The sequence below is a fragment of the Dipodomys merriami genome, unplaced genomic scaffold (assembly GCF_024711535.1).
Source record: "Dipodomys merriami isolate MVZ:Mamm:240054 unplaced genomic scaffold, mDipMer1.0.p SCAF_42, whole genome shotgun sequence".
In the NCBI taxonomy this organism is placed as follows: Eukaryota; Metazoa; Chordata; class Mammalia; order Rodentia; family Heteromyidae; genus Dipodomys; species Dipodomys merriami.
Window position 1 is genome coordinate 6,928,200 of NW_027205826.1, and position 15,088 is coordinate 6,943,287.

Here is a 15,088-nt window from a genome sequence, read left to right on the forward strand (position 1 = left end):
CCTCAGCTCTTCAGCTCAAGGCTAGCGCTCTACCACTTGAGCCACAGAACCACTTCTTGCATTTTTTCTTTTTGCTTATGTGGTGCTGAGGAATTGAACCCAGGGCCTCATGCATGCAAGGCAAGCACTCTACTACTGAGCCACCTTCTCAGCCCCTTTCTTTCTTTCTGTCTTTCCGTCTTTCTGTCTTTCTGTCTTTCTTTCTGTCTTTCTTTCTGTCTTTCTTTCTCTGTCATTCTTTCTCTCTTTCCTTTTTTTTTTTTTTTGCTTAAGGCAAAAAAAAACCCCACAGCTCCATTTTCAGCTTTTTGCATGTTCATTGGAGATAAGCAATTCATCAGTGATGCTCACTAGACACCCTGTTGGAAATGAATTTGTGGGGGATGGGAACAACTGGGAGAATAGCAGGGAGAGGGGGACACTATTAACAAAAGAAATGTACTCATTACCTGATTAATGTAACTGTAACCCCTCTGCACATCCCTTTTACAATGAAATTTTAAAAAGGAAAAAAAAAGACAAAAAGAATCTCACAGACTTTCCTCCCTGGGCTGGCTTTGAACTAACTAGGATTACAGGTGTGAGCCACGAGTACCTGGTCTAATTTGAATATCCAGAAATCAGAAATGAGAGGAAGAGAGAGAGACAGAGACAGAGACAGAGACAGAGGAGAGACACACACAGAGAGATCTCTGTGGAAACAGGATAAGGCTGATCTAGAATAAATTTGCATTGTTGTTGATGTGAAATCATGTTTCTTGGACAGATTCAGGAAGGATTCTTTTTTAATTTTATGTTATTGTAAAGCTGCTATACAGAGGGGTTACGGTTACATGAGTAAGGCAATGTACATTACTTGTCAATCAATGTTACCCCTTCAGCTTTGTTGTTGTCCCACTATCCCTTCCCTCCCCCAGTCATCAGGAAGGATTTTAAACAGTGAACTTGCCTAGAAAATTTATTAGACCCTGAGTCTTGCTTAGGAATGGGTGCCAGCTTGGATCCCTTTGCTTTTAGAGAGTGGAGATCTCTTCTCCGGCTTGGAGATTTTCCAATCTGTTCTGTTGACTGCTCAGTAGGCAAAACCTGTGAAGATCTAGGGCTACTGTCCCTTCCCGGCCAGCTCATGATGTCATAATCACATCTCTGGAAGGCTGCAGGGCTCTGGCTGGCAGGACAGGTTTTTCTTCTTTTAGCAGCTCTGGCTAAGAATGATCATTTTCTCCATTTCTCTGGATCCTTCTTCTATTGTCTACAGCTGGACATTTCCTGTTTATTCCAGATCCAGTCAGCCCTTTGTCCTTGTGGGTTCTTCATCCGTACACTCAAATATTCGAAATTAAAAAAAAAGGACTAAATACATAAAGACTTTCTTTCTTGTCATGACTTCCTGAACAATGAGCAGAACAAACTATTTGCATGGCATTTACATTGCATTCCCTGTCATAAGCAATCTAAAGATGACAGAGAAACACGTGGGAAGCTGTGTGCAGGTAACGTGCGCAGACTACACCATTCTACAGAATGCTTAATCACCAGGAGATTTTGGTTTCTGAAGCGGGTCCTGGAACCAATCCTCCACAGAAGCAGATGGCATGCTTTAGTTCTTGTTCTCCTATGTGGGAGAAGAGTCTCACCCCCTCCATTTTTTACACCCTTTTAGGACCCCAAATAAACAGTCATTATATGGCCTCTTTGTCCTGTATAGGTGTCATTCAGTAAACTAGATGGTTTTTGCACTTTGGAAATGCATTTCACAACTTTTCCCCAGTCTCTCAAACATACTATCTGTTTAGTTCTTTCTTTTTTTGTGCTGTATTGGGGTCTTGAACTCAGAGCCTGGGTGCTGTCCTTGACTTTTTTTTTTCTGGTTCAAGGCTGGTTGCTCTACCATTTTGAACTCAAGCTCTACTTCTGGCTTTTGTATGGTTCCTTGAAGATAAGAGTCTCACAGACTTTCCTGCCCATGCTGGCTTCAGATTGTGATCCTCAGATCCCAACCTCTGGGGTAGCTTAGAATTACAGGTGTGAGCTGTTGGTACTTGGCTCTGTTTACTTTTTTCCAGGGGCTGGCAAAACAGATGGTTTTGCCTTACAAATTGACTCATCCTCAAAATGGTTAGCATCCATCTTTCCCTGTGTTTCCATCCAGCGGATCCGAGCCACTGTAAATAGCCAGGAGCAGAAAAGGCTACTGATGGATTTGGATGTTTCTATGAGGACAGTGGACTGTCCGTTTACTGTCACCTTCTACGGCGCACTCTTCCGAGAGGTAGGTGATTCTCCCATTCAGGTTCTAAGGAGAAAGATCACTTCCATTTCTCGGAATATATAACTCTCTGCTGGGTTACTTTTTGGAGGAAAATCTTGCTCATTGCTAAATACCTTTGGGATCTTGATGGCATATTGTCCCTTTCATCCCCCCCCCCCAAAAAAAAAGCCAAATAAAAAAGCTAGAAAGGAAGAGTGCTTCAGGACAAGGGTTAGCTTGTTTCTTCTGAGTCCCTTCCCATCTTCGTTAACAATGCCGGAATGTGTTGGTTTCCAGGGTGATGTTTGGATTTGCATGGAGCTCATGGATACATCGCTAGATAAATTCTACAAGCAAGTTATTGACAAAGGGCAGACAATCCCAGAGGACATTTTGGGAAAGATAGCAGTATCTGTGAGTACCCCCCTCCCCTATTCCCACTACAAAGAAAATGAGAGGGGTCTGTCTAGGCCAAACATGACTTTTTTGGTGCTAGTACTAGAGCTTATACTCAGGGCCTGGGTACCCGTCCCTTAACTTTTTCCACTCAAGACCTGGTGCTCTATCACTTGAGCCACAGTTGCACTTCTGGCTTTTGGAGGATTAACTGGAGATAAGAGTCTCATGGAATTTTCTGCCTGGACTGGCTTCAAACTGTGACCCTCAGAATCTCAGCCTACCTGAGTAGCTAGGATTCTAGGTGTGAGCCACTGGCTCTCTGCTCAGGGGTGTGAAGAGACACTACCTATGCCATAACCTCCATCTGGTCCATGTTTGTTGATTGCATAAGGGCATTGGTTGGTGGATAAGTAAGTGCATTTCTTTCTGTATAGCAATGTTGCTATGAACCTGGTTTGGTTAACTACATTAAATGACTTTTTATCTGGCCATTCTCAATGATCCTGTTTTGATGGGAAATATACATTAGTTCAGTTAGATTCTGTAGAGTTTTAAAGGTTTGCTTGAGACTGGTAGTAAGAGAAGGCATGAGAAGGAAAAGGAAATAGAAACATTTACTACCTGTATGACTGCTGAGATTTGGGGATGGGAGGGGAGAGAGAGAGAGAGAGAGAAAGAGAGAGAGAGAGAGAGAGAGAGTATGTGTGTGTGAGAGAGAGAGACAGAGAGAGAGAGAGAAACAGTTTTGAGGCAAATGGGAAGAAGGTAGATGAGAGAGAGACACCTTCTCTGCCATCTGATGGGTGGGATCCAACTTGTATTACTTCCTGCTTATTTTCTTGGCTGGAGCTCTGGTCTTTGAGAAAAGAGTTCACCCTTAAACCCAGACATAATAAACCTGGATATACTTAACATCCAATTTCTTTCCATAAATCGACTCTGTGTTTCTCTTGCAGATTGTAAAAGCATTAGAACATTTGCACAGTAAGCTCTCTGTCATTCATCGAGGTGAGCATTTGTGTGGATAATGAGTTCTTTTTGTTGTGTGAGAGCCTCCCGGCTCCCTTCCACCCATTTCCGCTGCGGGTGGAATTGAGCCAGGCTGGGGAATTAAGGAGCTTTCCTTTGGGATTCCATTGAAATTTATCTAAGTAGCTGTGTTAGCTTTCTGTGATTATAACAACATACCCAAGGTAATCAAGTGATAAAGAGGAAAGGATTAATTTAGCTTCCAGCTTTGCAGGTTTTAGCTCATGTTTGGTTGGCTCTGTTACTTTTGGGCCTGTGGGAGGGCAGCGTATGTTGGTAGGAGCAAGAAGATTATCATGTCAAAAGAAGTCTGTGCACCTCAAGGCTGGGAATGAGCAAAAGATGGAGAGATCAGGACCTTTCAGTCCCCTCTGAGGCCAACCCCTCTCCCCGTAACCCAAAACTCCTCACCAGGCTTCAACTCATAAAGGTTTCCTCATATTTCAATAGCACCAAGCTGAGGACTAAGCCTGTTATACATGGGGTTCTAGGGGACAGTGAAGATTCAAACTATAGCAGCAGATTAGATGATGATGATGATGTTGATGATGATGATGATGATGATGCCAGTACTAGGAACTTAGGACTCCCCAGATGGCACTCTACCAACTGAGCTTCAGCCCCACTTCTGGATTTTTGCTAGTAAATTGGAGATAGGAGTTTCACAGACTTTTCTGCTCAAGCTGGCTTTAAACCGAGATCCTCCTGAGTATCTAGGATGACAGGCATGAGCCACCAGTGCCCAGCTATTATTATTTTTAATAATATTATGAATCAGTAGTGTTAAATGCTGAAGAAAAACAGGAGGCAAAGAGAAGAAAGTGAGAAGGAATCTGAGCAGGAAAAAGAATAAATTACTTAGAGAATGTGGAAATGATTTTTAAAGTTAAAATGATTTTTAAATGATTTCAAAATTATGAACTATTTAATTCCTATCAGAAAACCCATTTAAGGTTGACTGTCAATAAAATGACATTTGTTCTATGAATCATTTTTTAGAGAAAAATTAGAAAGGATAGTTTGTAAAACTTTTAGCTTTTCTTCTTATTTTCTGTATGTTTTGAAGTGCTGAAAAGGAAAAAAAAAAGAACTATAATGGCTAATTTCCAGTGATAACCGATTCTTCTTTTTGGGTCTGCGAGTATATTTTTCTATTAGGAAGGTTTCATTTAAAATCTCCTCAATAAGACCCCATCTTCGTGACCAGCTGTGGTCTGACGTATATCGGTTTATAACCCTTTACCCTGGGGTGGCGTTTTCACCATCTCTCATGTGAATTTGAATCAAAGCTGGCTACTTTGACCATATGGGATGCATTGTTATTATTATTCTATGCTGGTACTAAATCTTAAAGTCGGGGCCTGGATGCTGACCTGTAGCTTTTTCTCTCAAGGTTAGCACTCTACCACCTTTACTCCATTCCTGTCCCCCCTCTTTTACATTGAATATGCTTTTTTTTTTTTTAGTTTGGAGGCAAAGCTTTGGCCTAGCCCTCATTCTCTTTCATATTGTCTTCTATTACTTCAGTAAAGAATAGACATTGATTATTTAATAAACGTCTGCTGAAAGAACAAATGTTAATTGAGTTGACTATGAAAGTAACTTATTGATATTAGAGTTGACATTGACGGTTTGTCTAAGTATTATAGGATTATAGGGTTATACACTGCAACTTCACATGCTTAAGTCGGGATACTGAAGATGTATACAGGAACAATAGCCAGGCATGTAATATACCTGTAACCCCAGTATTCATGAGTCTGATCCCGGGAAATTTGCAAGTTTTTTTTTTTAAACTGATTAATTGGAGATAAAAATGTTGGCTTTGAACCATGATGTCAGACCCCTGAGTAGATAAGATTACAGGCTTAAGCTGTGTTTACTATATTAGTCTTTTCTTTTCATTCCTGGATTTTTTATTCTCTCACTAAATACACAGTAAATATCATTTTCAACTGAATATTCAATGAAGTCCATGGTAATCTGTCTTTAAGTTCTTATGTATAAAGGTAGTAGAAAAAAATGCTAGGTCAAGAAGAAATAGATCTTTCCATGTGGTGATTCCTAAGTCTGTCAGACACTGACAAAACACGAAGAAAGACGAACCCAACTACTAGAAACAGTATGTAGTTCGGCCGCTGGGACAATGGGTACACATTTGTGTTGGGAGAAAAGGGCAGGTGAAGGACTGACGTAGACTTCACGCCCTCTGCTGGTAGTACAATGGATCTGCAAAGCAAGCTGATGTGTTGGAATCCTGGTTGTTCTTGCTTTCAGACGTCAAGCCTTCTAATGTGCTGATTAACACTTTGGGCCAAGTGAAGATGTGTGATTTTGGAATCAGTGGCTACCTGGTCGACTCTGTTGCAAAAACAATTGATGCAGGTTGCAAACCATATATGGCCGTAAGTATAGAGGAGGTGTGTGTTGGGGGAGTGGAAGGGGGATGGTGGCAACTAGAAGTGACTCTACCTAAAGGAAAAAAAAATGCTGGAAACTAGGAAATGAATGGCCTCAGAGGGAAAAGTGAAATGTGCTCAAAACCTAAGATATTCTGCATCATTTTGTTTCTGTGAATACTTCGGATACAAAATACTCAGAAGCTTGCCACTTTTATTTTTCAATTTGTTATTATAAGTTTAACTGCCATTTAACAAATGAATGTAACAAATGATGAATGGAATGCATCTTTACCAATGTCACCTTTCCACCTTCTCCCCCATCTCTCCCCTACTCCCCCCCCCGAATCTTCTTAATTTTGTAGGATACACATTGGATTCTTGTCTGTGTTTCCGCCCCCTCTTCTCCTCCTTGTCTACTCCTTCCTCCTCAACCCCATCCCACCCTTTTTGAATACCCACTTCCTGGTGTTTTATTTGGCTGAACTTTGATTTTGGTTTCTAGAGAATTCACAATTTGAGATCTCCCTTGAATCTACTGTATTTCAGTTAACACATTTGCATACACTTGCATGCCACCTGATGAGTTTACTTATAAGTTTGTAAGCTCAATCTAGTTTCTACATGTAAGGGAAAACATGCATCTCTTGTCTCTCTGGACCTGATTTACTTCACTTAGCATACTTTTTTCTAAGTCTTTCCACTTATTTACAAATGGAACAATATTATTCTAATTTCTAATGGATGAGTAAAATTCATACACACACACACACACACACACACACACACACACACACACACACACACATACACATGTTCCACATTTTCTTGATCTATTCATCCATTGAGGGGTATCTGGGCTGACTCCATACCTTGGCTATGGTGAATAGTGATGCAGTAAACATGGTTGTGCCAGTGACTTTACTGTATCCTGGTTTGTAATCTTTTGGGTAAATGCTCAGGGGATGGAATAGCTGGATCACAGGGTAGCTCTGTGTTTAATTGTTTGAGGAACCTCTGCACTGCTTTCCAGTGTCCTGACATGGTAGAAGGGATGAGGGACTCCCATAGCTTCTTTTATAAAGGCACTAACCCAGCTTATGAGGCTGCAGGCTGCACTGATAGTCTCATTAGCACTTCCTGTATGGTCACCTGGGTGAAATGATTGAGACTTTGATTTTGATGGACATATACCGTCAGATTTTAGTTTATATATTACTCTCAATAATATGATAAATGGGATACATCTGAAATACATATAAGAAATACTTACTGACTGCATGATTTTCCACATTGAGTTGTAGGTTGGGAACACAGTAGCAGGGAGAATTTAACTTCCCTGCACAGGACAGTTGGCTTAGTTAGGAGCAAACACCAGCACTGTGAAGATTCATTGCCATCAACAGAGACACTGGGATTCTCTTTGGCTGAAAGATCGAGCACTGTGCTCTACTTGGAAATAGAATTGTGTTTGGAACTGAGAAGCTTCTTAAAAATTGGTTAGATCTGGGCTGGGAAGGTGGCTTAGTGGTAGAGTGCTTGCCTTGCATGCATAAGGCCCTGGGTTCAATTCCTCAGCACCACATAAGCAGAAAAAGCCGGAAGTGGCACTGTGGTTCAAGTGGTAGAGCGCTAGCCTTGAGCTGAAGAGCTGAGGGACAGTGCCCAGGCCCAGAGTTCAGGCCCCATGACTGACCAAAAAAAAAAAAGCAACAACAAAAATTGGATAGATCTGTTGAACTCCAGACAGTAGCCTAAGAATTACTATGGGTTCTTTCCACTGAGTTCTGGGCTTAAGGTGTATTTAGCTAGTCAGTATTTTGTAGTGTACACCTCTTTCTCCCTTCCTTTCTTCCTTCCTTCCTTTCTTCCTTCCTTCCTTCCTTTCTTCCTTCCTTCCTCCCTCCCTCTCTCCCTCTCCCTCTCTCTCTCTCTCTCTCTCTCTCTCTCTCTCTCTCTCTTTCTTTCTGTATTTGCTCTTCTGTGTATGTGGTGCTGAGGAATCGAACCCAGGGCCTCAGGCATGAAAGGCAAGCACTCTACCACTGAGCCACCTTCCTAGCCCCCACCTGTTTCTTTTTAAAGCAACGTTAAAATTTGTTATGAAAGGCCTTTGATCAATTGTTGTCTCTTAAGAAAAAAAATGAACAAAAAGAAAAAACCCACTGAAATATTGCATGATCTGGGAGGCATTCTAACAACTTAAAGCTGGATCTGTCCACCCCACCCTGAGTCACTAAGGTGCTACAAATGTCGCTTGTCTTTCCTGTTTCTCAGTTTTTTATCTTCTTTCCAGCCTGAAAGAATAAATCCAGAGCTCAACCAGAAGGGATACAGTGTGAAGTCTGACATTTGGAGTCTAGGCATCACCATGGTAGCGTATGAGACTCGGCGTGGGGCTTTGAGATTCTGAGCATGAGTCTGGGATGGGGTGGGTTTGGGGACCATGGAGTAGATGTATCAGCGTGAGTGTTGGACATCCTTTTGTAGCATGCAGTGGGAGGTGATTCTTTGGGGTTTTGAACTCGGAGCCGTGCACTTGCTCTGCAGTCAGTCATTATTTTGCTTCAGCCATGTCTCTAGCCCTTCTTTGCTTGTAGTCATTTTTTCCAGATAGGTTTTCTTTACTTTTTGTCCATGGCTGATTTCACAACTTGATTATCCTACCACTGTGCCTGGGCTTATGTGTTGAGGTGAGGAGGGGGAGGTCTTACTAACTTGTTTGCTTGGGCTGTCCTTGAACCATGATCCTCCTCTTGCTGCCTCCTGAGTACCCAGGATTCCTTGTGTGTTAATTGTTTGAAATATGATTTAGTAGAAATTCTGGAGTGGGTTGGGTCAGCCAACTTTTATTCTGCTTCTTTCTTACCAGTGGTATCCCCTTGAGTGACATGGGCTTTCTCTTTTCCTCCTCTGTAAAGCAAGAAGGTCTGACTACATTTCTTTCGGTTTCAACTACATTAGTCTAATCAAGGCAAGAAGCCAAAGCTACACCAAAGGTCCTGACGTGTGTAGGTTCTGGTGTGACCACCATGTTGTTTAGGACCTGGCTGTGATTCTAAGTTATTTTTTATATAAAAATCTTGGCTGGGGAAGTGGCACTGTAGCTCAAGTGGTAGAGCGCTCGCCTTGAGCTGAAGAGCTGAGGGACAGCGCCCAGGCCCAGAGTTCAAGCCCCACGGCCGACCAAAAAAAAAAAACACACAAAAAAATCTTGGCTGGCCAACACCGGTGGCTCACGCCTGTATTCCTAATTACTCAGGAGACTGAGATCTGAGGATCATAGTTTGAAGCCAGCCTGGGCAGAAAAGCCCCTTTGAGACTCTTATCTCCAATCAACCACGCAAACACTGGAAGTGGCGCTGTGGCTGAAGTGGTAGAGTGCTCGCCTTGAGCACAAGGAGGCTCAGGGACAGCTCCTAGGCCCTGAGTTCAAGCCCCACAACGGACCAAAAAAAAATAAAAAGTCTTGGCAGTTTAGGTTAGATATAGCCTCATTACAATAACCAATAGAGTAACGTCCTTATCCCACTCCTACAGTTGAACCATTAGTGCCTTATTCATAATTTTGTAGATCATCAGTTTTCAGTGTGTCTCCAAGGTCTGGAATTATCCACTGTGGTCCAGGCTCCTGACCAGACACAGCAGATGATCAATCCCAGGAGTTATTCCTGCCCAGAAAACACGTGACCCTATAACGGCAAAGTGGCCTTTACTCAAGTCCAAAAAGAGATGAGTCATTTGGTCCTAGGCTACTTAAAATTTTTTTAATGTTTCCTTTTCACCAAGTGACCTGCAGGTGGCAGCAAAGGAACAGTTCTGCAGAAGTCAGACAATTCCTTTTTGGACCAAATGTGTGAAAACCTGGTTCCTTTAGATCTTAAAGCCTATTCATACATCTTATTATATATATCTCTCAGTATGTATATATAAGTATTTATATTTGGTTTGGTGCTGGGTCTCATTTAGCTTTTTTGCTCATGGCTGGTGCTCTGTATCTAGGTTTTTGTGGGTTAATTGTAGATAAATCTTTTGTAGATTTGTCTGTCCAGGCTGCCTTGATTCTCAGATCTCAGCCTTCTGGGTGGCTTGGGTTATAGAGATGAGTCACTGGCACCTGGCTGACATGTTTTTTTATGTAGTATGCTGGAGAAACATTTTAGAAAGGTTTAAATAACTGTCCCTAGTAAGATATATGGTTAAAAAAAAATAATCTCCAGCATTAGGAATGTGAAGGAAAATTGCTCCAGAATAAGTTGTTAGTTTAATTTTTCCCCCTCTCTACTCATACCTGAATTTCACCTTTGACGTAGCTGATTCTCCTCGAATGGAACACAGCTGATCCTCTAGGGAGCTCTTTCCCCTGGTGCTCACCTGTTTCTTCTCCCTTCTAGATCGAGCTGGCTATCCTCCGGTTTCCCTATGATTCATGGGGCACTCCCTTTCAGCAGCTCAAACAGGTGGTTGAAGAGCCATCACCGCAACTCCCAGCCGACAAGTTCTCCGCAGAGTTTGTTGACTTTACCTCACAGTGGTAAGGGCGCCCCCTGGCCAGCGCTGAACACCAGGCTTGCTCAGGGATCACCTCTATTGGGCTCTATCCATCAAACACTATCATTTCAAAAGCATCTGTTATCTATGCCTTCCACTCTGGGGAACACCATGGCTACATTCCGTTCTCTGCCATCTCCGAGCTCCGAGTTTACCAGCCAAGCCTCATAAATCGATAGGTCCATCATTGTAAGTTGACAGGTCCAAAGCTATAGATATTTTTTTTTTTTTTTTTTTTTTTTTTGTCGGTCGTGGGGCTTGAACTCTGGGCCTGGGCGCTGTCCCTCAGCTCTTCAGCTCAAGGCGAGCGCTCTACCACTTGAGCTACAGCGCCACTTCCGGTTTTCTGGTGGTTTATTGGAGATAGGAGTCTCACGGTCTCTCCTGCCCGGGCTGGCTTTGAACCGCGATCCTCAGATCTCAGCCTCCTGAGTAGCTAGGATTACAGGCGTGAGCCACCAGCGCCCGGCTTATAGATATTTTTAGGGTATTTTTTTGGGGGGGTGAACTCAGAGGAAAGGCATTGAGAGAGTTTTTTTGTTTTGTTTTGTTTTGTTTTCCTGAAGAAGATGAATCCTGAGCTGAAGATTCAGGAGAGATTTTCCAAATGAGTGGGAAATAGAGAAGGAAAGATATTCTAAACCAAAGGAGCACTTGTAACCCATAGGGACACAAAAATAAGAAACTCCTCCCTGAAAGCTGTCAGCAATCTAAGGTCAATTACAGTGTAAATAGACCTGCTGGAAGTGTAGGATGGGGAAATTGATGCCAAGAATTACTTCCTGGGAGGTCAGCGGGTACCACAATAGTACTGGAACTCTTGTACAACAGCAGAGTCTACAAACATTGGATAAAAATGGATCAACTTGCCCAGTAAGGCATAGTAGGCAGGGCGAGGAGTCTGGAGAGAATCTTGGAATGGGAAGAGCCACATGACTGTTGCAAACAGTCATGGACTGTTTCCATGGACATTACAAATGCATTCAAGCAACGTTAGGGAGGGGCTAGCGTATTCTACACGGTAGCTGGGGGTCTGGGTAAGGCTTGGCGGTAATGACAGTGCCGTGGAATGAAAGAAATCGAGTATAAAACACAAAGTGAAATGGAGTTGGTTTATATGGGAAGCTGGAGGAGGGGTAGGAAGGAGAGGCCCAGCTAGTAGCAATGTCGGCAGTGATCTTGCGAGGGGAGTAATATTGGCCACTTTGTTGATCTAGAAGGACTTGGAAAAGTCGAAAGCTCTTCAGGGTAACACGTCCAGAGTCTCCTTCCTTGGCTTTGTATTAGTTTGTTCTTTGGGAAAAAGTGCCTTGAATCCAGCTTAAAGCAACTGAGTATTTCTATGAAACTAAGTTCCTCTGGAGTTTTCATGAAGTGTGTTTGTCTTAAGTCCCATTTCACCCATGTGGCTTGTCTTTAATGATTCATGAGGCTGGCCGACCAACAAGGGTTTGTTTTGGTTTGGGCTGAATGGCCACCGTAAACTCTAATGCCTCTAAACTCTCTTCAGGTGTGCCTTCGTGTCTGTCTCCTTCTCTTGTGAAGAAGGTGATATATCAGCCAGCTTGAAACAGGGCCATGGTTTTCCTTCTCGATGGAAAGACCTTGGTTTTTGTTGTTTTGCTTTACTTTCTTCCTCCACCCTCCACTCCTGCCCCCCCCCCCCTCCACCCATCACTTTATCCTCAAGTTGGTAAAGGGTAAGTCATCTTGGATAGTTGACACCCATGGTTCTTGAAGGGGTAGTAAGGTGGGGAGGATCTTCCCTGGGGAGGTCTCTACAGATCATCCGTCTTCTTGTCCTTAACCTGGGAATATTTTAGGAAACATCAGTAAGAGTTAAGATATCGGTGCTAAGTTTCAGAAAGCAGAGTCATTCTTTGTTAACTGCGAGTTTCATCCAGTGATTTTTCTTCTTCTTCTTTTTTTTTTTTTTTGTTATGAGGTTTGAACTCAGGGCCTGGGCATTGTCCCTGAGCTCTTTCATTCAATGTTAGTGCCCTACCACTTTGAATCACAGTGTTACTTCCCATTTTCTGGTGGTTTATTGGAGGTAAGAGTCTCATGGACTTTTCTGCCTGGGCTAGCTTTGAACCATGATCCTCAGATCTCAACCTCCTGAGTAGCTAGGATTAGAGGTGTGAGATACTAGCACCTGGCTAACTTTGGCTTTTTATAAATCTCTAGCCGGCTTTCAGAAGTACTGTCCCCTAAACCTCGCCTTCAGCGATTCTAAATATTTTTATTATTATTATTATTATTTTGGGTCCGGTCGTGGGGCCTGAACTCTGGGCCTGGGCGCTGTCCCTCAGCTCTTCAGCTCAAGGCTAGTGCTCTACCACTTGAGCCACAGCACCACTTCCAGCTTTTTTCTTTTTGCTTCTGTGGTGCTGAGGAATCGAACCCAGGGCCTCAGGCATGCAAGGCAAGCACTCTATCACTGAGCCACCTTCCCAGCCCCTATTGTATTTTTTCAAACATTCTTTTTTTTTTTTTTTGTCAGTCGTGGGGCTTGAACTCAGGGTCTGGGTGCTGTCCCTCAGCTCTTCAGCTCAAGGCTAGTGCGCTACCACTTGAGCCACAGCACCACTTCTGGTTTTCTGAGTGGTTTATTGGAGAAAAGAGTCTCATGGACTTTCCTGCTCAGGCTGGCTTTGAACCATGATCCTCAGATCTCAGCCTCCTGAGTAGCTAGGATTACAGGCATGAGCCACTAGCAGGTGGCTTTTCTCCCCCCATCCCCTTTTAACAGATATTTAAAACATGAAGACCTTGGGGTTGGGACTATAATTCAGTAGTAGAGTCCTCTGTGAGGCCCTGGGTATGATCTCCAGCATACTCTCTCTCTCTCTTCTTTCTTTCTTTCTTTCTTTCTTTCTTTCTTTCTTTCTTTCTTTCTTTCTTTCTTTCTTTCTTTCTTTCTCTCTCTCTCTCTCTCTCTCTCTCTCTCTCTCTCTCTCTCTCTTTCTCTCTCTCTCTCTCTCTCACACACACACACACACACAGACCCAACAAAAGAAAAACACTATCAAGAAAAACAAAAACCAAGCCTTGTCACGTATGGTGCTCCCAGATGCCCACATTATTGTGATTCTCAGGATGCCTCCTCCCCCTCTCCCACCTGCACCTATAATGTCAGCATGGCGGCTGTCCCTCAGAGATCTAGCTTTATTTCTCTAGTTGATCTCAGTTACCATAATCCATTCATTTAAGTATTTTGAGCTATAGATGTGTTCCAGCTTTTGGGGATGCCCCCTCCCTTCTATGAACCTTGTTTTATCCTATGTCAAGACTTGCCTTCTTCATGCGGTTTATTGACCATGATAACAGTAGGAAAAAAAAACAACCCACAAATCATTTCACTTTCGAAGTTGCCAATGGGCAGATTTTTTTTTTTTCCCCTCTGGCCAGCTTTGCAGCTGACAGCGCTGGTAGAATCTGATCCTGGGGAAGGGCAGCTTCGTACACTGGCGAGTCACTCCTGGTGAGATGGGAGTTTGGAAATGGCAGGAAAGCATTCATTCTGACTTTTATGAGCATTCTTACTTCTCCTCAGCTAGGCTTTAGGAGAGCCTCCAGTTCCCAGGACGGTAATGTTTCTGCTTGCCATAAACCACTGAAGTATTTTTCTTTGCTACCCCCTAAGGATGAGCATTAAATTATTTTGAAGCCAATGGAGTTGAAAATTGCACTGATATTTTTCTTTTATAGATCTTATGACTGGCTTTATAGACCGACTTCTTTATGGAAGAAATGTCTTTTTTTTCCCCCTCATAAATATTAACACATGGGCATATACCTCCACTCAGCAACGATCTAGTTAATGCACTTGAAGTGCTTCACTCTTTCTTTATTGTTACCAAAGAACACCTATTTCTTGATAAAGAGAAGAATAGAGTCTATGAGTGGAATTCCTGCTATAGGCTAGTCTTCTGTTTTCCTGATCCTAATCTGTACTGTCGAATAGCTTGGTGCTAGAGGTTCATGCCTATAATCCTAGCTCCTCAGGAGGTTGAGATAGGAGAGTCACAGTTAGAAGCCAGGCTGGACAGATAAATCTGAGAGACCCTTATCTTTGATAAAGGAGCAAAATGATGGCAGTGGAAGTGTTGCTCAAGTGGTGGAGTGCCAGCCTTGAGGGGAAAAACTAAGCAAGAGAGAGGCTCTGAGTTTAACCCTAGTACTGGCACATGCACACACATAAAGTAAAGCTGTACTATTGAAGCTTGCTTGCTTCCTTCCTTGTTTCCTCCCTCCCTCTCCCTCCTTCCCTCCCTCCCTTCCTTTTCCCTCTTCTTTCTTCCTCCCTTCCTCTCTTTTTCCCTCTCTCCCTTCCCTCCTTCCCTTCCTCCCCTCTTTCTCTTTGCTTTTACTGGGCTCTGACTCAGGATCTCTTGTTCTTGTTTAGCTCTGGCCTCATGGATGGTGCTCTACTACTTGAGCCATACCTCCCCTACAA

At 43.0% G+C, this 15,088-nt stretch overlaps 1 protein-coding gene across 3 annotated transcripts in view; it reads left to right on the top strand.

The window, feature by feature from the left end:
- Positions 1 to 15,088, top strand: part of Map2k6 (mitogen-activated protein kinase kinase 6) — a 128,390-nt gene that overhangs the window by 87,094 nt on the left and 26,208 nt on the right. For all 3 annotated transcript variants that reach the window (XM_069993166.1, XM_069993167.1, XM_069993168.1), the window contains exons 5-10: positions 2,153 to 2,272; positions 2,549 to 2,665; positions 3,607 to 3,658; positions 5,957 to 6,084; positions 8,375 to 8,452; positions 10,473 to 10,612. In XM_069993166.1, the coding sequence (XP_069849267.1) occupies positions 2,153 to 2,272; positions 2,549 to 2,665; positions 3,607 to 3,658; positions 5,957 to 6,084; positions 8,375 to 8,452; positions 10,473 to 10,612 (635 nt within the window). The remainder of the gene's footprint in view (positions 1 to 2,152; positions 2,273 to 2,548; positions 2,666 to 3,606; positions 3,659 to 5,956; positions 6,085 to 8,374; positions 8,453 to 10,472; positions 10,613 to 15,088) is intronic.